The sequence below is a fragment of the Pelodiscus sinensis genome, chromosome 2, assembly GCF_049634645.1.
Source record: "Pelodiscus sinensis isolate JC-2024 chromosome 2, ASM4963464v1, whole genome shotgun sequence".
NCBI lineage: Eukaryota > Metazoa > Chordata > Testudines > Trionychidae > Pelodiscus > Pelodiscus sinensis.
Window position 1 is genome coordinate 145,345,219 of NC_134712.1, and position 26,717 is coordinate 145,371,935.

Below are 26,717 nucleotides of genomic sequence, written 5' to 3' on the forward strand. Positions count from 1 at the left end.
TAATGGCACTGAATACAGGCACCATTTTCCACATGTGGTGATTTTAGCTGATATCTCACTCCTGAGGGTGACAAAGGCAAACACAGCAGAGCAGCTGTTTTACTTCCGAAAGTCGACCAGGCCCATATACTGCTAGCCTATGTACTGCAATGGAGCTGGCCAAAGTTATTGCTGACTAGCTTGAGAATGTGCCCTACTATGAAGGAAATAGTAAGGCTGCCATCCACAGAAGCTTCCAGGACAGGACTGCAGAGCACCTCCATGGAGTTTCATTGAGCTCTCTTGGAAGGATTCAAGGAGCACCTTGATCTATCCTGCCTAACTCTCCAGTGCAATGAAAAGCAGAGAACAACACTACCTCTTTTTGTGGCACAGCAACCTCATGAGAGAGAGTAAATTAATGGAAAGTCAATAGCTGTGTCCTACTAATGAAGGGGCACCATAAGTGGAGGGGCACCATCAGTACATCACTATAAGGGGAAATAAAATTACACTTACCCAAGGTTCCTTCCCCTGCATCGGGCTCACCCGTGTTCAACTGCTGGGACTGACTAGACGGCGATGGAGGCTCAAACAGGTCCTGGCTCCTGACACAGTGAACCCCTAGACTGCATGTTCCTCATCCTCCTACACCTCATCCTCACTGTTCACTTCAAGGGCCTTCAGCTTGGGATCCACAGAGGTATTCATGGTGATCTGCAGGTTAGTAGTAGGGTCTCTGCCAAGTAAGGCATGTAGATCTTTGTGGTTCAGTACCAGATCTTGGCCTCCTTGGCCTTCTGATACACTTGACGCGGTTCTTTCGCTTTCATGTGACACTGCTGCTAGTCCCTTTCATACCCCTTCTCCTCCATCCCCTGTGCAACCTGCTTGTAGATGACCTTGCTTCTACAGCTGGTCCATAACTATGTTTACACAGCATCTTCTCCCCACAGAGCCAGGAGACCCAGTATCTGTCTGCCCCAAGTTGGAGCATGTCTGGAACGTGTGGGCAGCTCTGTACAACAATGGAGAGCTGCTAGGTGTGCACACCTAACTGAAGAATCAGGAAAAGGCATTTCAAAAAATGGATGGGGTTGTAAAAAGAAAGATAAGCCTTCCACCGTCTGAGTGACCCTCAGGCAGTAGAGGTCACGGCTGTGAACAGAGAGGTCCGTGTTGGGCATCGTAGGACAGCTACTGGAGGACTGTTAGAATCCACATAAGTAACTCAGTATTAGGGTGACCGTATTTCCCTACACTGAATACAGGACACCAAGCAGGTGGGTCTACCAGAGCTCGGGGCTTCACATGAAAGGGCAGGGCTTCTGGTGCTCGGGGCACCACCTGCAGTGGGGGGAGGGGACCTATGCACTCAGTGTGCACTTGGGGCTTCAGCCCTGCAGCGGGAAAGGGGCACTGCCAGTGCTTGCTCCCTTCCCACCCCAGCTGCAGGAGAAATACGGGATAACGTGTCCGTTTTTCTTTAAAAAAGTCAAGATGCTGGGAGATCTTAAAGAAGGAACTGTCGTGGTAAAAACAGGATGGATGGTCACCCGACCGACCTCAATATGTAGACTATGGCTCAGTGTCACTGGGGAAGTGGTGCTGTGTTTCTTTAACAGGGCACTCACATCAGTGGGAGACAAGCACAATTAGGTCAATGCAAGGCGTCTTATATTGACCTAATTTTCAGTGTAGACCAGGCCTTAGAGCAGGTAAGAATGCTTTTAATAAATACACAGAGAGGGTAAACATAAGGGAGTAGAACAGCTATTTAAGCTAACAGACAGTGTTAGCACAAGAACAAACAGCTATAAAATGGTCAGGAATATATTTTAAAACCATTAGGGCTTATCTACGCTACGGAGCAGATCAAAGCTGCCACAGTCGATCTTCTGGGGTTCAAATTAGTAGGTGTAGTGAAGACCCTCTAATTCGAACTGAGAGGGTGCTCCCGTCAGTGCTGGTAATCTTGTTCAACAGGAGAAGAGAAATCAAAGGGAGCATGTGCCCCTGTCAACCTCCCACTGTGTGGACAGTGCCAAAACGTGATTTCAGATACTTTGACTCCAGCTATGTAATTAACATAGCTGAAGTTGCGCATCTTAAGTTGACTTTCCCCTTTAGTGTAGACCAGTGCTCAGAGAGGAGTGCAGTTCTGGAACAGCCTTCCAACAACAGTAAGGAGGGAAAATAATTAGTTTTAAGATGGTGGTTGATAAGTTTATGAATAGGACTGGATGGTGGGGTTGCCTGCCATAAAGTCATAGATCGCGAGGTTCCGTCTGCAGCATGTCTTATTTCCTATGGATTGCTGGATTTTAATTTTTGCATTTTTGACATTAGGACCTTTCTCACTAGCTCCTTCCTGACTTAAACTTTTCTTCTGCAGGTTAACATCACAGTGTTACTCTTCGGTGCAGCCCATCCCCCAAGGATGTCCTTTTTAATTCTATCATGGTCACTATTATAGCTCAACTCTAGTGAACCTGGAACCATTCTAGTTGCCTGGAACCAACTTATATGTGGTATCTTTAGGATGAAGTCAAGAACAGCTTCTCCTCTTGTGTGCCTTAGAATTAGCTGTTTCAAAAAAGCAAAGACTTAAGGTTTTAGGAAACTGTTTCTATACATTATGCCCCAGGAGACATTTGAGCAGTTTATACACATGTAGTTGAAGTTACCCATTATTACCACTTTCTTAGATTTAGTTGCTTCTTTAATCTTTCTCAGCATTGTGTACTCATTTTTTCCTGATCAGGAGGTTGGTAGTATAATCTTGCTGGTAGATTTGGATCTTTTCTTCCTACTTCCCCAACTCTATGAACTAATTTGACCTTCCTGTATGCTGAGACACAATATCCTTGAAGAAAAATCATGTTGCTGATTCATCCTAATCAATTGTATTTAAACAAGTACTCAACCCCTGTGTCAATCAACAGGTCACACTTTTATTAAAAGTAATACATATTTATATTCATGTCTCTTTGGGACAGAATTTGTGCCATCTCATAGTTTTCTACAGCAGCCAGTACAAGGAGTTCCTAATTTCGATTTTGGTCATTGGATACTGCCACAATATAAATGACAAATAATAAATAGTAATCCTAAATCTTGAGCATTTCTCTACCTTAGCACTCATGGGGTTTATGGCAGCTAAATATGAAGTCCTTTATAGTAGACTTGTTTATATGAACTGGTTAGAGTTTGGTTTTATCCAGCTTATCAGGGCTTTATGCTTTGCCACATGCTTTTGATCACGATTTAAAATGCATACAGCATTTTAATGAGCTCATTACACTGAAGATTTGGGTCACTGATCTCTGTGGGTGAACAAATTAACAAAATACATTAACAATTAAAAATGTGACCAAACATTTTAGGATCAGCAGGTCAAGGTCCCATCTGACTGATTTTGAAGGCCACACGTGCATTTTACCCCCAAGTCAAATGCCAATGGATGTGGGACTAGGCAACCATTACTCCTATGAACATTTAAGATTAGGATGAGGTTTAAATTGTCTGGGACAGATATTGCCACTGTTACGGTGAGTAGTTCTTCACTGACTGAGTTGTCCTGTTGTAATGATACCACAGGAAAGGCTTGTCTACACAACAGTCGCTACACCAGCTACACCAGAACAGCAATGGTGCTGCACTTGTGCTGCTATAGTATAGATGACACCCGCACTGGTTTTTCCGTTGATGTAAGCACTCATCTCTCGAAGAGGTGTAGCTAGAGTTGATGGAAGAATTCTTCCATCAACATCATCATGGTTACACCAGGAATTAGGCTGACCTGTTCAAGGCCATGGGCATAACATTAACAACCAGTTTTAAGTTCCAAAACAAAGGTGTTAGGAATGCAGACAAATCTTTTTGCTCAAGATAATATTTGTCCTTTTCAATAGTGTTTAAGTGACCGTTAATATAAGTGAGACAGCGACAGTTAATAAGCTTACTGTATTCTGGAAGCTCCTGGAAGAAAGAGAGAAAAAAAGCTAAATAGCATTATGTGCTATAGCTCGTTTGTAGTGCCAGTGGATAACAAAAGTCTTTGGTTTTATTACAAACCTTTCTAATTAATGTTAAAAGGTCTGCAGTAACTATGCATTATTAGTGGTAATAGCCTCAGCAGCAAGGCAGTTTTCAACTACAATGATTGCCTAAGGTCTCCATAAAAATGCGTCAGCTGATCTTACAATACAAATTAAAATGACATTCAGGTACTTTAAGACAAAGTGGAATTTATTCTCTGTTAAAGTTATACGTAGCAACCCTTTTGGCTTCAAATTATCATTACAACTAATTTGTACATTAGTTGAATCACTTTAAATAGCAAGTTTTCTAGCTTTATCTTTAATAAAAACAATTAATATGATTTGAAATATAGTTTAAGGAGCCAATTAAAATAAAAATGCAAAGATATTCTGAGTTAACCCACTCCGTTCTGTGTACATTTTAGAAAGGTGTCCGATGTCCCACCCTGTGTATGCTTTAACTTCGAGATGTCTTTTGCTCATTTAAATAAGGAATTGCATGGAAGCTAGTTACTAGGTCAGGGACAAAAGCAGCTTTTCTAATGTAAAGGCAAGTTGTGCAACCTAAGAGAACCCCCTAAATCACAGTGCAGAAAATCCTGCCACCCGGGTGTACCACAGATCTCAACTCTGTATGGGACAGCCTTGTTCTTCCTGACACCCTGGGGCTTGCAGGGCAGCATGAGGGTCTGCTGCTACTCCAGCTCATTTCCCACTGTGAGTGCAGGAGCAGCAGGGCTACTAGAGCATCAGGGCTGCAGGAACTGCCACCAACTGACCCTAATGCTGCTCCAAGGCATGGGATAGGACAGCATTTCTGCCCACTCCAGCCTCAGTATAACTCTCCAGAGATAAACCCAGCTCCTCTGGTTGGTTGCGGGAGAAGATCTGGTCAGCCATAAGTATGAGGTTAATGTGCAATAATTAAAGATGAAATTGTTTCATAGTATTAACAGTACTTTACTTCACAAATCACCTCAACTCCTGGCAAGAGAGCTCAAGGATCTTCTACAGAGTAATTCTTATGAAGGCACAGAAAGCATAATGTCAATAGGAGAAAGCTGCCTTCTAAACCATGAGCCAAATTCATACACTGGTTTTACAATATAGTCCTTAGACTATATTGGAGTTATTCCCAATTTACATCCATGACAGTGAAAGACGCATCAGGCCCATCAAGTTTAGCTGGGGGAGTACGAGAAACTGACCAATGTCGCATGGCTATTGCTCGAAATCAAAAACAAACTGCTAGGTTTTTTAAAGAGTTCAGATAAACGTTGCCAGTTATTTCTCATTTCCACACATCTGCAGATTTCCTATATCTCATGGGAAGCAGACACGGCAAAAACAGTTGTTCCGAGAGTTGCCAGATGGTTTAACCAAAAATACCGAACACCCTCCCCCACAAAAAGAAAAAAAAGCCACCGGAAAACAAAATTCTTCTGAGAAAAAAAAAAGGGGGGGAGGGGTAGACCACAGTTGTTGAGCAAAAAATTAAAAAAAAAAATCAGCATAGCCCCTTTAAGAAGAGGCTTTTTTGCTGGTGGCCATCTTGTTTTTCTGCTCCAGCCACAAGACAGTTCCCCTGGTGGTGGTGGGGAGCTGGGGCTGGGCCCGGTTGCTGAGTATGTCATAGGATTGCCAGGTGTCCAGTATTTTCGCCTCCTGGCTGGAAAAAAAAATCAGAAAATACTGGACATTTTAGGTGTCCGGTATTTTCTGAAATTTTTTTTTACCAGACAGGAGGTGAAAATACTGGACACCTGGCAACCCTCGCCTGTTCCCGTGGTATTTCTGACCCAAGCAGAAGCAGAAAAATACTGCAAGAAAGCCTCCTCTTATTAGATATCCAATTCAGTTTTACAATGAGATCTGAAAAGAGCATCTTCAGTTCAGGTAATCAGTGTAAACTTTTGTGGGCTCATTCAAAGCAACCCTCTAGTCCACCCATCAACAGCTCTAACCCAAATTATTTTGATTATTCAAATAGAAGAGAGCTGAAGAAAACGTGTGTGCTTTGATTCTACCTAAACTGAGTGCTAGCAAACAAATTACAAGCCTTAAAAATCACTGACGGACCATTTAAAATTGTGCCTTCTCCACATCAGGTACACCTTCATTATATTAGATGAATAGGTTTTTGAATGACTATTTGAGAAACCTCAGCTGTGTTCCAACAGTGTGCAACTGATCTGCTTTTGATGGTTGAGGTGAAACAAACTAAATGTTGCAGAGTGACAAACTAAATGCCCCCCCCACACACACACACAAGGTGCAACTCTTTGTGGGCCACTCCCACATGGCTCCAAGGGACCACTGAAGTTGCTCCATGCAAAGGCTGGCATTTCACAGCTGCATCAGGAGATGGGAAGCAGGCCTGATTAGGATGGGTAGACATTCTCCTTGTAGTTAATGCTTGTGGACAGTTCAGTTATTCACCCTCTATGCCTTATACCAGCAACTCTCAAAATTTCATTGTACTGTGACTTCCCTTGTGACAACGAAAATTACTACAAATCCGGGGAGGGAGAGGGCAGGGGGCTACTGAAGCCTGAGCACACCCTAGCTCCATTGTCCTGGGCAGGAGTGGAGGGGCAAAGCTGAACCCAAGGGCTTCAGCCCTGGGCAGCAGGGCTTGGATTCTGGCTTACTTCAATTCTAGGTCTCAGCCAGTCTAACACCAGCCTTGGTGACCCCATTAACATGGGATTGCGACCTACTTTGGCGTCCCAGCTTACAATGTGAGAAGGCCTACCTTATCCTATTCCTCTTGGAGGGGACAGAGCACAGACATGTGGGAGAAGGGCAAATAACCCCATAACTCTTAGCCACTGTGATGCCCTAGGAGGGAGCAGGTCAGCAGCTGAGCAAAGGTGAGGATGATATGTGGCAATAACCTGGAACACATGGAGTTAGTCTCTGCCTATCCTGAAGATCTGCCGCCCTAACTGACTGGCCTGCATCCCCCTCCCCCACCCGAAAAGGTGATACTGCTTGAACGCCGCACCCTCTCATTCAGAGATCTAGTTGCATGTCTTACTTTCCTGCAGGCTGGAGCAGTGTGTGGCCCACTTTACTTCTAATTTCTTGTTCCAAATATTTCTGAGACAATGCTATTCTTGAATGCCCTTGAACAGTGTTGTTACTTACTTATGGCTGTTCTTATGAGGTAATTTATTAACTTAACTCTTACATCTCCTCCATTGTCTTGCACAGAAAGGTGAAGAACGCAGACACAATAACAGGAAGAACAGTAAGTTCAGCAATGTCATTATGTTGCAAAATGTAGTATGGTACACAGACAATAGCTATGGGGTTTCACGGCAGGGGAGAGAAGGGCAGATAGGTGGCTATTTACATTGGCTTGGTCTACACTTCAAAGTTAGGTTGACATAGCCACTTCAGACCACACCTTTACCAACATAGCGGTGCTGATCTAATCTCCAATGAAGACACACCTATGTCAACGGAAGAATGCTTCCGTTGACCTAGTTTCCCTCAGTTAGGGAGGTGGTGGTGATGCAACCCTGTGGAAAAACCCTTCTCTTGGTTCAGGCTGCATCTACACTACAAGACTATGCCAGCATAGCTGTGCTGACATACATAAATGCAAGTATCATCTCTGTAGTTCAGACCCAGCTTTGGAGCTCTGCTACTTATTTCCTCGTATACGTATTTGGGAGATGAGAAAGTACACAATAGGAAGCGGGCAAGGAACTAAACTTGAGTTTATCAGCCAGCATGAAGAAAAAAAAGAAAAACTGACTAAAGCTTTATTTGAAGCTGCTTACAAATTAAACCCTCTAGCTCTGGCTAGTTTCAAGAAAGAGACAGCTAAAAAGAATTTGGAGTAGGATCATCATCTGTGTCAATGAAAGGAAAGACAAGTGTATGAAAAATACAAGACAGTTCTTAGCTTCTCTAAGGGACAGTACCCCATAAATGCTTCATAGAGGAGGGACAAAAAATTATTAAATTGCACAAAGTCGTACAATATTCAAACATAATGATACTTTCCTAAATACAGGAAAAGTGGACTCTATCTTAGGGTTACCAACTCTCCAGGACTGGCCTGGAATCTTCCAGAATCAGCATCAATCTCCCAGTCATTACTGAAAGCAATCCCAGGGATTATAACACAGGTTGGACCTCCCTCAAGACCCGACCGATCTGGGATGAGGGATCTTGCTAGACCAAGGGAGGTCATTTCTGGTCCCCCTGCTGCCAGCCACACCCCTTACCCAGCAGCCCCATTGGGTTTCCCGGCTCCTCATGTGCCAGTTCCCAGCTTCTCTCCTCTCTCTGCCTCCCCCCACCTCTGTTTATAGAGGTACAATCTGTAAGATATTTTAAGAAATGACATTACATCATCCTGGGGGGAAAACAATCTCCTGGAATAGCTTCAGTCAGAGTTGGTAACCCTATTCTGTGTTGATATGGGATGAGGGACATTAAGCACATCCCTCAAAATAGAGGGTTTGTGTTTTCACTCAATTTCAGGGAAATGCAAGAATTTCATTTTAACTTATGAAAATAAAGGATCGTAGTCGTGAGGGTTTGGTATGATCTTCCAACTACAAAGGACAACTTGAATTTGCAGGAATTCTATTACAGAAAGGAGCTGATTCTCTGTTTATTTGCCCCAGTGGGTAAATGACATTACTCTGCAAATGGCAGCTGACTAACTCACACCAAGACAAATCAGGAGTGAAAAGACAGGTCTGAAATGTTTATAAATGGTCCTAGTTCTAAATTCAGTGCATGGCAAAATGAGTTCTGAACAAATTGGAAACGATCATAGTCCAAAACAGCAAGACCTGGATTCAGACACTGTGACAAGCTCCTGACTAGATAAAAATGTGCAGGAAACTTTGCTCTTCTACTTCAGAAAATGTTCTGAACAACTGCAGGATTCACGTTTCTCGTAATACAATACTACTGTTTCCACTGATTTGCTTGAAATACTAATGCCTGAATATGCTGCCAGTCCTGGCAGAGAGGAATGGAAGGCGAATGCATGTCAAGAGATCTGGAAGGTTTTGGCTGTATTTCCCAATGAATCTGCATGTTCAGTAGGCCACTTGCATTGCCAGAGCCTAGCCTACCCCAACAAGCAAGCAGATATATCTACTTGTCCACCTTCTCCTTCTCCCCCCTTGTTTAAGGCAGGTTCCTTGTTTCAGTATTTGATGCAGATTTTCATCTTAAATACCAAAGCCCACAGAGGTCAGTCAGTGGGAATTGTATACACAGAAATGCATGTAGAATTTGGCTTTACGTGAAGTTACATGACACTGGGAATATATGTTACTAATATGAGGCAAGCTTGTTGACAGCTATGTCCCTTGGATTTATTTGTACGACAGGAATACAATATGCTTGTGTTAATCCATACAGCATACGTTAATACTTCCAGTATCTGGAGGACCGTTTAACAGAAGAGTCAGCAAGGCCTACATGTTGTGGTGTTTAGAACACCTATGCAAACGATCAGCACTCCTAATGTTGCTAGCTCCAGTGGGGCTGCACAGGGATGGGAGTTTACCAAAAGAAACGAGAGCCAACATTCTATTGACTTCAACACCAGGCTCAGGCAACATTTATGCTTTGGTACCTAGGCATAGCAAAGGCTCAAAGTTCAGTGGCAGCCTTATCTCAGCTTGTTTTTAAGCCTTCTTTCTGAAGCATGCATAAAGAAAAGGAAGCTTCAGGCTTTTGCCAGTGGCTTTGGAATCCTTGTACCCTCATGGTGGCACTCCAGAAAGCATTAAGAAGGAGAACACATCTGAAGACAATGCTTTTGAGAGAGGAAAACCACACATTATATTCTGAAGGAAAGACTGGAGAATTAAAACGGCTTAACTTGGCTCTGATGTGCTCAAAATGAACAGCTTTGGCTCAGAGAAAGCTATAGCTTTTCACTTAATTACCTTTTTTCTACAGTACAAAAATTCAAGGTATGAAAACAAGGTGTACTTATATTTCTGAAAGGCTTGGGAACACAAGGATTGCAAATAGGGTTCAGCTATTGTGTAGTAATGAAAACCAAGAGATATGGCAAATGTGGGCAGCCCTTTTACAGCACTAATACATGCAAGAGCTGAAAAGTAACACCCTCTTCCATCAGGCCACGGTGTTCCCATCTGAAGACAGAAGTATAGCATGGTTGAAAGATTATTCATTTAACTGCAGGTAGTTGATATTTATCTATTGCTAAGCTCATTTCAGTGTTTACTAACCTGTTTTGGAGTTGCCATGTTATTTTAAGTACAGGTAGTCCCCAAGTTACGCGGATCCGACTTATGTCGGATCCACAGTTACGAACGGGGATTTTCTCGCCCCGGAGGACTCGAGCGGCGGGACGCCTGGTCCCGCCGCCCGCCTTCTCCGGGGCGAGAAAAGCTTCTCCCCGTCTCCCTGGTCTGCTGCGGGAGCCAGCAGACCAGGGAGACGGGGAGCAAAGCGGCGCAGGACCCGGGGCCGGACCCGCGGCCGCTTCCAGATCAGCTGATCTGGAAGCGGCCGCGGGTCCGGCCCCGGGTCCTGCGCCGCTTTGCTCCCCGTCTCCCTGGTCTGCTGGGGGGGGGACGCAGCTAGTGCCCCCCCCCCCCAGCAGACCAGGGAGATGTGGAGCAAAGCCCAGGACCTGTGGTAGAGCAGGTGGAGTGCTGCCGGTTGGTCCTGCAGCACCGCTCCTTGGTGCTACTGGACCAACCCGGCAGCACCCCAGCTGCTCAGCCCCAGGAGTCCTGATTCAGCCGCTGCTGATCAGTTTCAGCAGTGGCTGAATCAGGATGCCTGGGGCAGAGCAGCTGGGGTGCTGCTGGGTTGGTCCAGTAGCGCCGAGGAGTGGCCGTGCTACTGGACCAACCCAGCAGCACCCGAGCTGCTCTACCCCAGGCGTCCCCAAGTTAGCCGCTGCTGAAACTGACCAGCGGCTGACTACAGGAAGCCCGAGGCAGAGTTGCTCTGCCCCAGGCTTCCTGGAATCAGCTGCCGATCAGTTTCAGCAGCAGCTGACTTGGTGACGCCTGGGGTTCTTAAGTTGAATCTGTATGTAAGTCAGAACTGGTGTCCAGATTCAGCGGCTGAATCTGGACGCCAGTTCCGACTTACATACAGATTCAACTTAAGAACAAACCTACAGTCCCTATCTTGTACGTAACCCGGGGACTGCCTGTAATTCTAATAAAGTACTGGAAGGGTTGTAGGCCTTTCTCCAGGTGTCACTATCATTCCATGTACAGGAAAGTAGTATGGTCAATCCTCGCTACCCAGCCTTTTATACCTGGTCACCAGTACAGCTTTCTGAACACCAGGGAGCAAGAATCAGGTTCTGTTATGTGGCAGCATATCTGTGACTAGCTGCCACCTTTCTAGTTTTATAGGAAACCCCTCCTAATTATCTTGAAAAGTCTTGGGTCATATAAGGCTGTGCCTGTACTGATAGGCTACAGGTCACAGCAGCAGTGGCATGCCTCTGTAGCACTTCAGTGTAGACACTTAACTACAGGAACAGGAGGGGTTTTCCTATCACTAACTGTAGCAAAAGTTCCATTGGCATAAGAGGCAAAAAGTAGTTCAATAGAAGAGTTCTTCCATCAACCTAGAGCTGTCTCCATGGGGGTTAGTTTCTCAGGGGTATGGATTTGTCTCACCTCTAAGAGACACAGTATTCCAATGGAACTTTTCAGGGTAGACTAGCCCTTAGTGTGCTGCATTAAAAGCTTCTGACAAAATGCACAGAAGACGTAAGAGCAAATAACACACTGCAAACTCAATTCCTAGCACATAAGAAGATACCTCAGAGTTGCTCAGAGTGTTGTTTTCGCTCCTGTGATGTAAATGCTTCATGTTCACAAATAAGTGATGAATAATATAATCTCCTAAACAATGTCAAACTAACATAAGGCTGCAGGTGACCGGGGTGGGGGGGGGGGAGCTTCCTGATTTGAAGCAATCCTTAGCATAGCATTAGAGGGAATGAGAGCTGTTGACTGCCTGTGTGGTCTAGGGAGCAGAGAAGACTAGCCCATTGCAGGCAAAGGCAAAATGCCACGCTCACTTTTCAGCTCCTTTCAAAAAGTAGCAGCAAACATTCCTGACTAGCACATGTGTCGTAGTAAAACACACAAGCTTGGGCACTGTTCAAAGAAAAGTCAAATGGGCATAGAAACTGGCCTAACTTCTTAATACGCTGTAGATCACAAGGCAGAAATCCGGTAATGCTGCTGCATGTTAATAGTTCATAATTCATAACCATATTTACAGATGTCACACAGAAAGATTTATGATAAGGTCCCTGGAGTAAACTACAGAAATGTTAATGACTGAGGCCAACTTGTGCTTCTTTTTCTATTAGCAAATTAAGAAATAAATCTTTTAGTGAATAAATGAATTTATTTTCAAGGGTCCTAAGTTTAAGGAAATTGGTATTCAAATACTGCTCTCCACTCTCTTTTCCCATCTCTCAGTCATCCCACTAGCACAATTTTTATTGCCGTGTATACATTTCATTGTATTTACAAGAACAAGTTCTCATATATCCCTTCTTTCTCTCTCCTGCCTCTAATTCCTACCTCTTCTTTCCTGTTGATCAACACAGCTAAATGAATGCAACTAGTTTTATTTGATTGCACGGTATTTTGTGCATGTGGACACCCAGTGTTTGAAAGACAGTGCCTGCCACTTAAACAAGTATTTGTCAATCTAAATCTACTGGTCAGTTTTTCTATAACACCTGTCATGGCAGGAATAAAGTATTGCATAAATGTACATTGAAATAAGCATGCATTCTTACCTCTTTCCAATGGAGCATAGGCTAGCTGTGCACAGAAGAAGCAATAACTTGCAAATAAAGAACCAGTGCTACAAACCAGTCTCACTTTTACTAAAATCCCACCCCTCACTAATAATCATTTAGCAGAACTACTCTAAACGGATAACCATTTACTAAAAATCGACACCGCACACTCCACTGTCTACTTCAACACAGTAGCAATTCAGCAATTTCCAATTGCTTCAGCTAACCAGAGCTAAAAGATACATGTTCTGTTGCAGAGTGGAGGGAGCAAAGGAGTTGAGGTAATGAGAAGGGCACATGGGGCAAGGAACTGGATTGCAAGAGATGGTGTGAGGTCTGGGAGGGGGTTTGGGAGAAGGATGGGGTTGTGACCTGGGTCAGGGGATTGGAGTGTAGGGTCAGGGAGGGAGTTTGGGTGCAGGAGAGGATTCTGGCCTGGGGGAGGGGCTCTAGGAGAGGGTGCAAAGTCTGGGAGGGAATTGTGATCTGGGAGAAGGGGAAAAGGGGGTGCAGACTGCAGGAGGTTTCGGTGGTGACCTGGGCAGGGGAACAGGGTGCAGGGTTTGTGAGAGTATTTGGATGCAGGAGAGGATTCTGACCTGGGGTGGGGTGTAGAAGGGGGTATAAGGTCTGGGAGGGAATTATGAACTGGGGCTGAGGCATGCAAACGGTTTGGATGGTGACCTGGGGAAGGAAGTTGGGGTGTGGGAGGGGCAAGGGTGCCAGAAGCAGGCTCTGGCTGGGAGGCACTTACATAAGTATCTCCCAGCCAGCAGCCCTGCAGCACCCCCAAGATGCTGCAGCCCTGATCACTTTAAACTGCAGGCTGCTCCCTCCATGTGGCTCTCAGCTCCTGGAGGGAGGAGAGGCTTGTGCTGCCCCCATCCCCCAGACCAATCTCTCAGCTCCTATTGGCTGGCTGTTTCCAGCCAATAGGATCTGTGGATTAGGTTGTGGGCGGGGAGATCTCAGGAAGCCTCCTCCTCCCTGAAGATCAGAGAGCCGCACAGACTGCACTTTAAACCACGGCAGCTGTGTGCCTTAGGGTCCTGGCAGCATGGTCCATGGGCCAGATCTGACCCCCACGCCATATTTTGCCCTGCCCTGCATTAGACCCACCTACTTCAAAACTGGCTGATGGCATTTGCCCTTCTAAAAGTTATCCAGTTTTCCTTCTCCTTGAGTATTATTTAAATATTCAGGCTTTAGTTAAAAATGTTTCCACTTGATATCTTACATTCCATCTTGGCTCATCCTTGAGAGATCACAGCTTCAGTATTTATAACTTTACCATGCTTTTACTTTGCAGAAAACTGTAGTATCAAGTCACTGCTTTCGCTGGCATGAAACATTTTACAAGTCAGACTACAAATGGATTTAAAATAGTGAAGAAACAGTTTAACACGCAGCCACGGCTTTGCTATTTGTGAAAATCAATTTTACCTTTAGTACAGAGCCTCTTCTTGGTATCTCTAGAAAGAATGAGCATCACAATGCAGCACAGTCATTTGGTACACTGGTTTACTACCAAAACAGCAAAGAAGTGGGGAAAGGTCCACAAACCAACACTAGTTCTGCAGTATTAGGTAAAAGGAATGAATATTTGACACTCAAGGAATACTCCGAGAAACTAAAGCCTCGCACATCAGCATAAAATAGAAGGGAATTTCCAGAGACTACAGAAAACCTACGCAATCATTGATCAAGGTATCAGCAGCTTCCAAGTGAAGCAATGTAAAAATGGGGGCAAGGATTTTAATTTAAATGCAGACCATTCAGTTAAATAACTTTTATAGTGAAACCCAATGGCTTTTGTCATTCTTGGTCCTTTGCAGTTTTGGTGACATAGGGATGAAGCATTCAATCTAAGGTATAGAAATTCAAATACCCACTTCCTCTATTAAACAAATCTCAAAGATAAATCACTACACCAGTGTTTCTCAAACTGTGCTCCGCGGAGACCTGGGACAGCTCCAGAGGCTCCGCGAGTTTGACAAACTGGAAACATGAATAGGTACAACACATACAATCAGTGGACTGCTGGGGCGCCGCATAAATTTTTACACATGTAAAGGGCTCCGGAGCTCAAAAAATTTGAGAACCGTTGCACCACACTAACCAATGAAAGGAAACCCCACAGATTCCTGTCCTTTGCCCCCTCAAAGCCCCAGCTTCCAAAGTAATACAGGCAGTCCCCGCGTTATGTACAAAATAGGGACTGTAGGTTTGTTCTTAAGTTGAATTTGTATGTAAGTCGGAACTGGTACATATTGTAGGGGAAACTCTAGCCAAACATTTCTCCAGAGCTCAGTTTTATTCTCCCACACCTCACTTCCCTCAGTCCTTTATTCTCAAGCTTTATTCTCAAGACCCTCCTTCCAGCCGACAGCGGGGGGTGTTGGAGCTGCCCAGGGGCGTCTGCGGGGCCAATGGACCCAAAGCTGGCGGGGCGGGGTGCCTCCCCCACTGTCGCTGCCTCCCGCGGTGTGGGGGGCGCTTCCCCTGCAGCACTCGGGGCAGCGCTGGTTGAACCGCCTGTCAGGCGGCACGTCTCAGAACAGGACCAGGTACCTACCCAAAATAAACCCAAGGACAGGGAATAGCAACACAAGTGAGGGATATCTACAGGGTGAAAAACTGCAACGAGCATTTCTCCATTGAGTGTAGCGCTGAGGGCTGCAGATAGACATGGCTCTGGGACACCTTAAATTTCAAGCTGCTGCCTTTAAATCTCCCCACCTGCCCCCCCCCAGGTCTCCCTCTTACCAGCTCGCTCCTTGCCCTCCCTCCGCCTCCTCCCGGGAATGGGACTCCCAGCCCAGTCCCACAATGCACCGGGTGCGCCGGGCTCCCTCAGCGCCGCCTGATTGGAAATGCCGCCGCCGGGACGCAGCTAGTGTGGGGTGCCTCCCCCACTGTCGCCACCTCCGGCGATGCGCGGGGCGCTTCCCCCCAGCAGACCAGGGAGACGCGGAGAGGCTTTTCTCGCCACGGAGGATGCGGGTGGCGGGACCGCAGTGCGTCTCAGCGGTCCCGCCGCCCGCGTCCTCCGCAGCGAGAAAAGCCGCTCCGCATCTCCCTGGTCTGCTGGGGGGAAGCGCCCCCCGAGTCTCCCTGGTCTGCTGGGGGGAAGTGCCCCCCGCGCCGCCGGAGGCAGCGACAGTGGGGGAGGCACCCCGCACTAGCTGCGCCGCCCTCCCCCCCCCCCCCGTTCGTAACTAGGGATCCGACGTAAGTCGGATTGATGTAACCCTGGGACTTCCTGTATCTGAAGAAAAGTTACCAAAGCTCTGTGGTCTGCTGCATTATTGTGCCAGAGACCCGTGGACAATTTGTGAATCTGCAGATCATTCTAAGTAGTGGCTTCAGCTCTAACCACAGTGGGTGCGTCTAGACTGGCAAGATTTTGCGCAAAAGCAGCCACTTTTGCGCAAAAACTTGCCAGCTGTCTACACTGGCCGCTTGAATTTGCGTAAGAGCACTGACTTTGTAATGTACAAAATCAGTGCTTCTTGTGCAAATACTTTCACACTCTCACTCAGGAAAAAGCCCTCTTGCGCAAGAATACTTGTGCAAGAGGGCCAGCGTAGACCGGGAAGAACTGTTTTGCGCAAAAAAGCCTCGATGGCTAAAATGGCAATTGGGGCTTTCTTGCGCAAAATCGCGTCTAGACTGGCCACGGATTCTTTTGCGCAAAAGCACTTTTTGCGCGCTTGCCAATCTAGACGCGCTTTTGTGGAAATACTTTTAACGGAAAAACTTTCCCATTAAAAGTATTTCCGCAAAATCATGCCAATCTAGACACAGCCAGTAAGTTTATGGCTTCAGTAATTCCAAAACTACAGGATTAAAAAAAAAAAAAAAAAAAAAAAAAGATTCCATTGTTCCTTAAAGGACACAAATCCCTTTAAATATACAGGAAGCAGAAAATAACTCATGGCACAGATTCTGCCTTAGTTATGCATACCTGAATTGTATTCAATTCAGAGCAGGCCTTTAAATGCCATTGGGTCCACCTTACTTAATTCACACAAATTACTACTTTGCATCTGCTGTGTTATCTGTGGGATGTAATCTGAATCTTGTAGAGCTATGCTGCCTTGATACCCTGCTCCTTACTGTAAATAATTAAGACTTCTAATTTGCAAGGCGGGTGTGTACAGGAGGAGGAGGAAGAAGGGGAAAAAACGCAAAGGAAATGGTGTTACTGCCTCTTCTTGAATGTATTAAATTAGTCAGATGGAAACAAAATGTGATCGTGGGCATCCATTTACAGTATGTAAATTAACACAAAGGCCTTGTAAACACAGTTCCTTGAACTAGAAATACTGGACTCTAAAGTTCAAAAAGTTTAAATACAGAACTTCTCATGTGCAAAGGTAATTCTTTAAAAGCCAAATATGTATTACATTTAGGCTAAAACAACTACTCTAAATAGCAATGCAAATAATTATTACAGTACAATAAGCTGTGTGAAACTAGCAGTGACTTACCAAACTGAAGAAAAAAATCCCAAATTCAAGTACTTCTAGATAACCACGTGGCTATTTTAGAGAGCTGATGGAAGACCCTGCCAGAGCAAAACCTCATTTATGGTTTTATTTATAGAAGAGAAGAGCCACTTCAGACCCTGTTAAGGGAGCTCCAGGTGCTCATCACTTTTGGAGGGAAAATAAAGACTACAAGATTTGCTTCTCGTTAGCCACTTCCCAGATGTTAGTATTGGGAGATGGAACAATGCAGCCCAACAGGGCTACGTCTACAGTGGCCCCTTTTTCGGAAGGGGCATGCTAATTTTGAAAGTGGGAATAGGGAAATCCGCGGGGGATTTAAATATCCCCCGTGGATTTAAATAAACATGTCCGCCGCTTTTTTTCCGGCTTGGGGAAAAGCCGGAAAAAAAGCGTCTAGACTGGCCCGATCCTCCGGAATAAAGTAATACTTTGAAGTAGGAATAAGAGATCCTCCGGAATAGGGCTTTATTCCGGAGGATCGGGCCAGTCCAGATGCTTTTTTTCCGGCTTTTCCCAAAGCCGGAAAAAAAGCGGCGGACATGTTTATTTAAATCCGCGGGGGATATTTAAATCCCCCGCGGATTTCCCTATTCCCACTTTCAAAATTAGCATGCCCCTTCCGAAAAAGGGGCCACTGTAGACGTAGCCCTTGAGCAAAAGTCACACCCTACCGGCTATAATGCAAACCATATTCCTTCTCAGCACTTTCTCAGACAGAACTTAATGAACATGAAGGCTGACACAATGGTTATGCTGTATCTTTTCCCCTGCCATCCTCTGGAAGTATCCTCTTCACTAGTCTCTTCCCTGTTTAACTTGCACACTCCCAAATCCTAAACTGGTTCTGCTAATGGTGACCTCCTTTTCTTCAGTATTACTGTCTGCTGATGACAGGGCACTGAGAAGAAGGTAGAGAATGGCCACCATAATTATTCTTTTGTATTTGGGTTTTGGTTTTACAATGTACTTAATCACTTTAGTTAACTAACACACGGCTGTCACTAAAACTAAATGGTCTCAATGCCACAAAGCCAAGAAAAAAAAAACTTAAGAATGAAAAGATTTTTGTTTTGACTGTTTACATTGATGGGAGGGGTAATTACTCCTGTGACCAAGATATTGCCTGGGAGCTTAAACTGTAGTTAGAGCTATTGGAGTCTTGCATTTTACAGCTTCTTTCCTAACCCATCTCTTGACATATTTGAAATTCTCCACAGGAACTCCAGTTTTAAAACTTTTAACCACTCAGTTTAAGAATACTTCCTCTGCATTTTTCCCTCCCTCACAATAAGTCTAGACAATATGTTAGTACAAACATCCACAGCTGGTTCATTTGCTAGTACTGGAAGAGCTACAGCATACTGGGAGATCACTCCAAACTCCCCATTGTAGACAGTACCTAAGGGCATGTCTACACTTCGGAGTTCTCAAAATAAATCCCCTTATTTCAAAACAACAAGGTGAGTGTCCACAGTAGCAACCCTGTTATATTGAAATAATGGGCTTTTTATTTCGAAATAATAAATCCTGCTTGTGAAGAGGAATAGCTTATTTTGAAATATTATTTCAAAATAATTTATTTCGAAATAACCTAACTCCTGAAATAACTAAGGCTAAGTCTAGACTGGCATGATTTTCCGCAAATGCTTTTAACGGAAAAGTTTTCCGTTAAAAGCATTTGCAGAAAAGAGCGTCTAGATTGGCACGGATGCTTTTCCGCAAAAGCACTTTTTGCAGAAAAGCGTCCGTGCCAATCTAGACGCGCTTTTGCGCAAAACAAATCTGAGCTGTCTACACTGGCCCTTTTGCACAAAAGCTTTGCGCAAAAGGACTTTTGCCCGAACAGGAGCAGCATAGTATTTCCGCAAGAAGCACTGATTTCAGACAGTAGGAAGTCAGTGTTCTTGCGGAAATTCAAGCGGCCAGTGTAGACAGCTGGCAAGTTTTTCCGCAAAAGCAACTGCTTTTGCGGAAAAACTTGCCAGTCTAGACACAGCCTAAGGCTACGTCTACACTGGCATGATTTTTCGGAAATACTTTTAACGGAAAAGTTTTCCGTTAAAAGCATTTTCGGAAAAGCGCGTCTAGATTGGCAGGACGCTTTTCTGGAAAAGCACTTTTTCCGGAAAAGAATCCGTGGCCAATCTAGACGCGCTTTTCCGCAAAAAAGCCCCGATTGTCATTTTCGCGACTGGGGCTTTTTTGCGGAAAACACTACTGTGCTGTCTACACTGGCCCTTTTCCGGAACAGTTTTCTGGAAAAAGACTTTTGCCTGAACGGGAGCAGCATAGTTTTTCTGGAAAAGCACTGATGATTTTACATTAGATCGTCAGTGCTTTTCCGGAAATCCAAGAGGCCAGTGTAGACAGCTGGCAAGCTTTTCCAGAAAAGCGGCTGATTTTCCGGAATAGCTTGCCAGTGTAGACACAGCCTAAGTGTTTACAGGACTGGGGTATTATGTAGGGAAGCTAAAAAACTGGGTAAATCAAACTGGATAAAGACTTCCTTAATGAGTTCCCTCCCTCCTCCCCCATTTTTAACAGAATTCTAGATTCCAAAGTTAACTTTGAATTTTTTTTTTGCATGTATTGTAACTGAAGTTGTAGTTTAAGGTCAAAGGGATTCAACTGGAAGTAACTGGTTCAATTAGGACTACAGGGCTTAGTGAGTTAGCTGATAACAAAAGTTACAGTTACATTCACAGCTCATGCTCTGCTGAAGACCACAAAGTTGGCTGACACATTCAAAGGAAAAAAACAAAAAAACAAAAAATGCACAACCAGCTGGGACGGGCATGGAGCCAGAGTAGCTGAGAGATGCATCGAATTTACAACGCATCAGCCAGGCAGTCTTCTGTAGCGGGCTCCTATGGATACGTGGACCATACGTCCCTATTTTTCCAGGACAGTCCTGAATTTAAATACTCTGTCTCGGTGCCCCATCAAATAGTGAAATATCCCGAAAAGCCCCACCGGACATTTCACTACTTGATGGAGACACCAGCTTGCAGGAAGACGCGACCAAGAAATGGCTCCATGCCATTGCTCCTCGCGCAGAGCAGCAGCTTCAGACTCCTCCCCCTTTCCCTCCCCCCCCAGTAGGCAGCTCCATTGGAGGTTTGCTTGCAGGCATCTGGGCTGACTTCTGGTGGCGTGTGGCCCCTCTCTCCCCCCGCTGGACTGCCTCTCTTGCATGGGGTCCTCATCCTGCAGCACTGCCTCCTCCTCCTCCGGGCCATGGAGCCCCAGCAGGAGCTGTGTGGAGCCCAGCTGGGATGCTGCAGGGTGGGGTGCGCTCAGGCTCAGCAGGTGCCAGGACTGGAGCAAGAGGCTGCCCACAGTGCTATTTTTAGCACAGGCAGTCCCCGGGTTACATGGATCCGACTTACATCGGATCCCTAATTACAAACGGGGTGAGGCAACCCCGCACTAGCTGCTTCCCCCCAGCAGACCAGGGAGACGCAAAGCTAGCGCCCTCCCCCCCCAGCAGACCAGGGAGACGCGGAGCGGCTTTTCTCAGCAGACACCTCAGCTTGAGAATAAAGGACTGAGGGAAGTGAGGTGTGGGAGAATAAAACTGAGCTCTGGAGAAATGTTTGGCTAGAGTTTCCCCTACAATATGTACCAGTTCCGACTTACATACAAATTCAACTTAACAAACCTACAGTCCCTATCTTGTACGTAACCCGGGGACTGCCTGTACTGCGGTCCCAGTTCCTGCGGGCAGCCCCAGCTCCAGTTGGAGTCAAGCGGCAGCTTCACAAGGCACATTCCAGCTGGGACAGCCTCACTGGAATGGGCAGTGTGCTGCTGCCACTTGACTCCAGCTGGAGCCAGGCAGCCCGCAGGGACAGGGACCGTGGTACTAAAAATAGCACCGTGAGTAGCCTCTGCTCCAGTCCCAGCACCCGGTTCCACCCCGGGAGCAGCTGGGGCCGGGGTCACAGGGGTTTCTGGGGCTAGACCCCAGTAATAAAAATAGCACCATGGCCCCCGCTCCAGCCACCGCAAACTGCTTTCCATGTAAAAGGCAGAAGCTGAGAGAAGGGGAGGGGAAGAACTAAGAGGAAGGGTATTGTGCTAAGGAGGGGGGGGGGGTAGGACAGGAGAAGAAAGGGGAAGGCACTCATGCGCAGGGTGGAGGAGAGACAAGTACCAGGTGGCCAAGAGGAAACAATGAGGGAAAGGGCAGGAGGGGGGAGAGGAGGTGTCAGTGGGAGTGGAAGAAGGGAGGGGATAGGGTGATGCTGGGAGAGAAGAGGGGAGGGACAATGGGGGCAAGAGGGAGGAAGAGGAGAGGGGAGGAGCGGGTGCTGGGAGAAGAGGGGTTGACAGGAGGGATGGGCATGGGGATGGAGTAAGTAATGTGCTGAGGGCGCAGAAGGGCATTAGGGAAACTGAGGCAGAGGGTGGGCACCAGGGAGAAAGAGGGTGAGGAGGTCAGGAACAGACAGCTGTTTTCCTTACTCCTCCTCTGCTGGCAGGTGCTGAATGTCCCAAGGTCAGGCAGCAGGTGGGCCATGCCTGGGACAATACTGTATCTCAGCTTTCCTGCACAGGGAGTGCCCAAACTCTTTCAAATGGCAGTTCAAAAATGTGGGAAACAAAGTATTAATATTTCTGAGTTTAACTTCGGCATCAAACCAGCCAGGGCGCTAGCCAAGAGCAGAGCCCCAAGGTGCTGGTGACGGGAAAGCGGTGGAGAGTTTTCTCCCCCTCTGCTCCTGTTGCCAATGGTGGAGATTGAGGCCAGCGCTACACTAGAAATGTCTGCAGGGTATAGCAATGTCCGTTAAGAATATGATTGGGGGGGGGGGGCAACATTTCTATACTAGCAAAAGCTCTAGTGTAAAAGAAGCAGTTACACGGGCACAAGAGTGCTATCACTGGCAGGCTACTCACTGTGCTCAGGGAACCAGTGTATGTATATAAGCAAAAGCACTTTTTGGCTGGTATAGGCTGCGTCTATGCTGGGAGGGTTTGTCGATTTAGCTATGCCGGCAAACCTTTTCTAGTACAGACCGGGCCTGATTGCAAAACCACTGTGCAAGACTGCAGAGCAGAAAGTGGAAATTTGTGCTGTCTGTGGTTAAGGTAAGCCAAGATTCTCTGCTGTGTTTGGGTACAGCAGATGGGGCTGTTAAGACTCCCCCTTTCTCCGGCCACCCATAGCCCCAAACTGCTTAGAACAGCCCCTAGGGACCACACACCATCTAAGCTTTGCTGGAGCATATTGTACTCCAGCCCCTGTATCTATATAGGTGACTTGTGGCAGCAGGAGATGCAGTGCCCCCCTTGCTAAATGGGGTGCCCCCACATGCCTCCTCTGGGTTGTCCTTGCTGCATACTCTCCATGCTCAGTACCAGATGTCCCTGGTTTCTATCCACCCCCAAAATGCTTCTCCCATCTCCCCTGCCATGGCCACTGCCCCAGAGCCCTAGGGAGGGAAGCATCACAGCCAGTTCCATGTCTGCTCAAGAATCCACCATTCTGAGGTATCCTCGGCTAGGAGGTTTCAGTTAATCTTTGCTGCCTTTTTATGCTATGAAGAAAGAAGCACGGTAGGACAGAAAATCTGCACCGTGTCTCTTGCATTTCATTTTCCTTTCTTCTTGTGGGAGTTCCCCCTTAGCCTTTTTCCTCTCTCTTCCCCACCTCCTCTTAAGCCCTGCACAGCAACATTCACAACCCTTTTACCTCCCTTTTTTCCTAGCAGCCCTGTTTAGTCAGGGCTGGAGGTGATCTAACAAACAAACTTTGAATGGTCCATTAGAGTAGGTGCTAACTACTTACTCTAAAATAATCTGTTCCAACTTGTATTCAGGTGTCACACTCTGAGTGCCTTTCCCAGACCTCAAGAAGAGCTCATCAGCAACAATTGGGCCAATGAAAGATATTACCTCACTCACCCTGTCTCTGAAAACAAACAAACAAAAACTAATCCTTTTTATTCGACTCCCTTCTGAGCCAGAACAGACACCTTGAGTCTGTCTGCACCAATCAGCAGTGGTCACTTCCGCATTTCACTCATCTGATTGGCGGCTGTTGGTAGCAGCCAAACCTGCACTAGATATGCTACTAGTGCTTTATAGTACACAGTTGTTGTTCAGAGCCTCTTCAGAGACCACCTCAAGTGAAACAGTTACAAATTCGGGCAGAGAGGCAAGGGAAACATCTGGGATCACTGGACACCAGCAATGAGCCTGAATCAGTGTAGCAGTGAAGAGAGCTCCAAAAATTTTTTTAAAAAGAGAGCCCGATGCAGATCCTGAATTGTTTGCCTCTGCCTGAAAATGAGAGTGTAACAAAAGTGCTTTTACCACTATGCTAAAGGAGAATCCTCACTAGCTATTAGAGGAATAGAGCTTAGATTTAGAAGATAGAGTTGTACAGCACTGATTCCATTCAGTAGAGAGCAGTGGTACATATACACAGAAACCAGATCATAACTTCAACAACCCTAAAATATGTTACTAGTTGAGTACACCCTCCTCACCAAAAAAGAGGCTCAAACTGGCAATGAGTGCATTTCTATAATTTCTGAATTTATCTGCAGCCAGTGTAGTTCCTCTTTTGCTTACACCCCTTTCTCCCATCACTGATTTTGTTTCTCCAGAGTCAAAAAGTACTTAAGACTCCTGAATAACAGTCACTGTGCAGTTTTATGTCTCTTCAAATTGACACAGCTTGTCAATAAAAGTCAACTAGATCAAAACTTTTACATTTTATAGATAATGTAGGTATCTTGTTCTTTGGGCAATTACACCATCCAGACACATTTTCTTGATATGTTTCATAACTTTATTCTCACAGAGCTCTTCAGTTTACATACACACTGTCAGGTAGATGAAGCTCCCAACTTAGGTCTGTATTAAAAAGTGACACTGAAACTGGCATTCATATCCTGCATTCATTTAAAAAAAAATTAATGGAAACAGTTTTGTTTGGATTTGAATGCAGTTTGCACCTTCACACAAGGAAATTTATCTGTAAAATGCAATGGGCCTTCAACTAGCCAATGGCCCTTACATTCAGTGTGGTTTGGGACATGAATCATCACTGTAAGATATTTAAGATTACAGCACAACTTGGAGATCTATTTTGAGGAATTTTGGACAAACAGAACTAAGGTACTAAATAAGTTTCAGCTAACCAGTCATTCACCAGCAAACATACTTAAAATCACTTAGGCATTAGTGATAATAATATGGACAAGAGGTTACACTTTTAGAAAAGTCACATGGATCAGAAAACAATAGCTTGTAATTAACCAAAACATACAAACTGACCCATATTCCACATAGGTTAAAGAGCTGCACTTTTGCATTCTCCTCCAGGTAATACAACACTGAAGTCCAAGAGCAGAAGTTACTAGCACTCCAAATACCCAGGTTTGCAATATTTATGTAAAGTTCGTTATATAACATCGTTGCCAGTTATCGGAGGTGGAAGATATACCCTAAGGTAGGGTTGTCATTTTATAGATAACCAAATTCGATTTCCTATTTCCTACTTGGCTTAGTTATCCCGGGACCAATGGAAGAAGACTGCGTTCATGAACCAACCATCAGATACAAACGCTATGGTCCTAGCTGCTGAGAATGACCTAGTAATCCCCTGGTCTAGCCCAAACCCCACTGCTGAACGCTGTGGATGACCCTGTTCAGAAAGCAAGGTGGCAAAGCAAATAGACACACAGCACCCCCTGTGTATTGAAAAGGGACCAATGCAGGCGATAACGAGCCTCTGTTACTTAAATTGGGGAGCTCAGAGAGCGCAGATGTCCGCAGAGCTCCGGACTCACCGATTTTGGCCAGACTGGCCACCAATATCCAGAGAGCAATGATATAAGGCTCCTGCACATGATGCCATTTGAAAGAGACGATCTGAAAGGAGTGGGGTCCGCTGCCAGCTGTATGCTCTCCCGAGCTCTTCTCCTGGGCCAGGACTGTGGGAAGAGCCAGAAGCCCCTCGGCCAGGGGCACCTGTCCCATCTCCCAGCTCATCTGCACCGCGCACCCTCGGCTGGCCGGGCCAGGCGCTCTGTGATCCCCCCGCCCCGGGCCGGCTGCCGCCTCCCCTCTGCAAGCCGGCAGGGCTCTGGACACGCGCTGCGCACGGGCAGATGCTGCGGCTCCGTCCCGCTGCCCGCCGGCAGCTGCCTTTATGGGGCTGTTCCCGGGCCGGCAGAGGCGGGGCTACGCTGCTCTCTCCCGCGCCGCGCCCGCGGAGGCTGCAGGCGGCTGAGCCCGACAGGAGGAAGCGGCGCGGGCCGGGGTCCCCGTCGCGCCGGGACTCTGCGCCCAGCCACTCCCCGGGCAGCGCCGAGCACAAGCGGGCACGGCTGGGGCTGGGCAGCGGGGGGAGCAGGGGATGCAAGAGGCCGGGCAGCCCCCGCTCTGGGGCATCACCGAGCCCTCCCAAGAGCACGGGGCGGATCGCTCCCCACGGGCCAATCTCTGTCCTCGCAGCCTCCTCCCCCCTGCACACAGCCTGCCGGGGAGGGGGCTTGGCTTCGCTTTCAGGGGATCCCCCCCCCCCGTCTAGGGGCAGAACCGGCTGGGCCCCAGAGGCGCGCTGGGGCGCAGCGCACGCAGGCCGGGCTGCCGGTAGATCCCGCCCGGGCTTGGGTTGTTTTCACCTCCCCTTGCCTGTTCTTTTTTATGATTACATCGTGAAGCCCTTTGGGGGTCACCCCTCAGATAACCTTTGCTGGATCCCCTCCCCAGCGCGCCCGGCAGGGCTCGCACTGTGCGTACTGGGCTGGGCAGTCGGAGCCAGGCGAGCCAGCGCGCCGCGCTCCCAGCGATTGCAACCAAAGCAGCATGTGCCAAGCAACTTCACCTCGGCGCCCCTCCCCGCGCTCCCTCCCAGCAGCGCCGCCCTGCCTTCCGCAGGCACCGGGAAGCGACTGAAGTATTTGGGGCGCCTGCTCGGGAACAAGGGGGGGGGGGGGTGGGAAAACACGGCCAGTCCCTTCCCGTGGCGAATGAGAGTGCTGCAGGTCTGTGCTCTGCGCTCACAACTGTCACACCGCAGCGGGAAATGCCCATGAGATAAGAAGGACAATGTAGCACTTTAAAGACTAACAAGATGGTTTATTAGATGATGAGCTTTCGTGGGCCAGACCCACTTCCTCAGATCAAATAGTGGAAGAAAGTAGTCACAACCATATATACCAAAGGATACAATTAAAAAAAATGAACAAATATGAAAAGGACAAATCACATTGCAGAACAGAAGGGGGATGCGGGGGGGTGGGAAGGGGGAGGAAGGAAGGTAAGTGTCTGTGAATTGCTGATATTAAAGGTAGGGAGAGTGGGATGTTTGTGAGTTAATGGTATTACAGGTGATAATTGGGGAAACTGTCTTGGTAA

At 46.6% G+C, this 26,717-nt stretch overlaps 1 protein-coding gene across 4 annotated transcripts in view; it reads right to left on the reverse strand.

The window, feature by feature from the left end:
• Window positions 1-26,136, reverse strand: part of SLC9A3 (solute carrier family 9 member A3) — an 81,628-nt gene extending 55,492 nt beyond the window's left edge. The window contains exon 1 of one of the 4 annotated variants that reach the window (XM_075921557.1): window positions 25,145-26,136. In XM_075921557.1, the coding sequence (XP_075777672.1) occupies window positions 25,145-25,346 (202 nt within the window). In that variant the 5' untranslated portion in view covers window positions 25,347-26,136. The remainder of the gene's footprint in view (window positions 1-25,144) is intronic. The other 3 variants (XM_075921556.1, XM_006113051.4, XM_006113050.3) reach the window with 3 other exon arrangements.
• Between the last annotated feature and the right edge of the window lie 581 nt (window positions 26,137-26,717).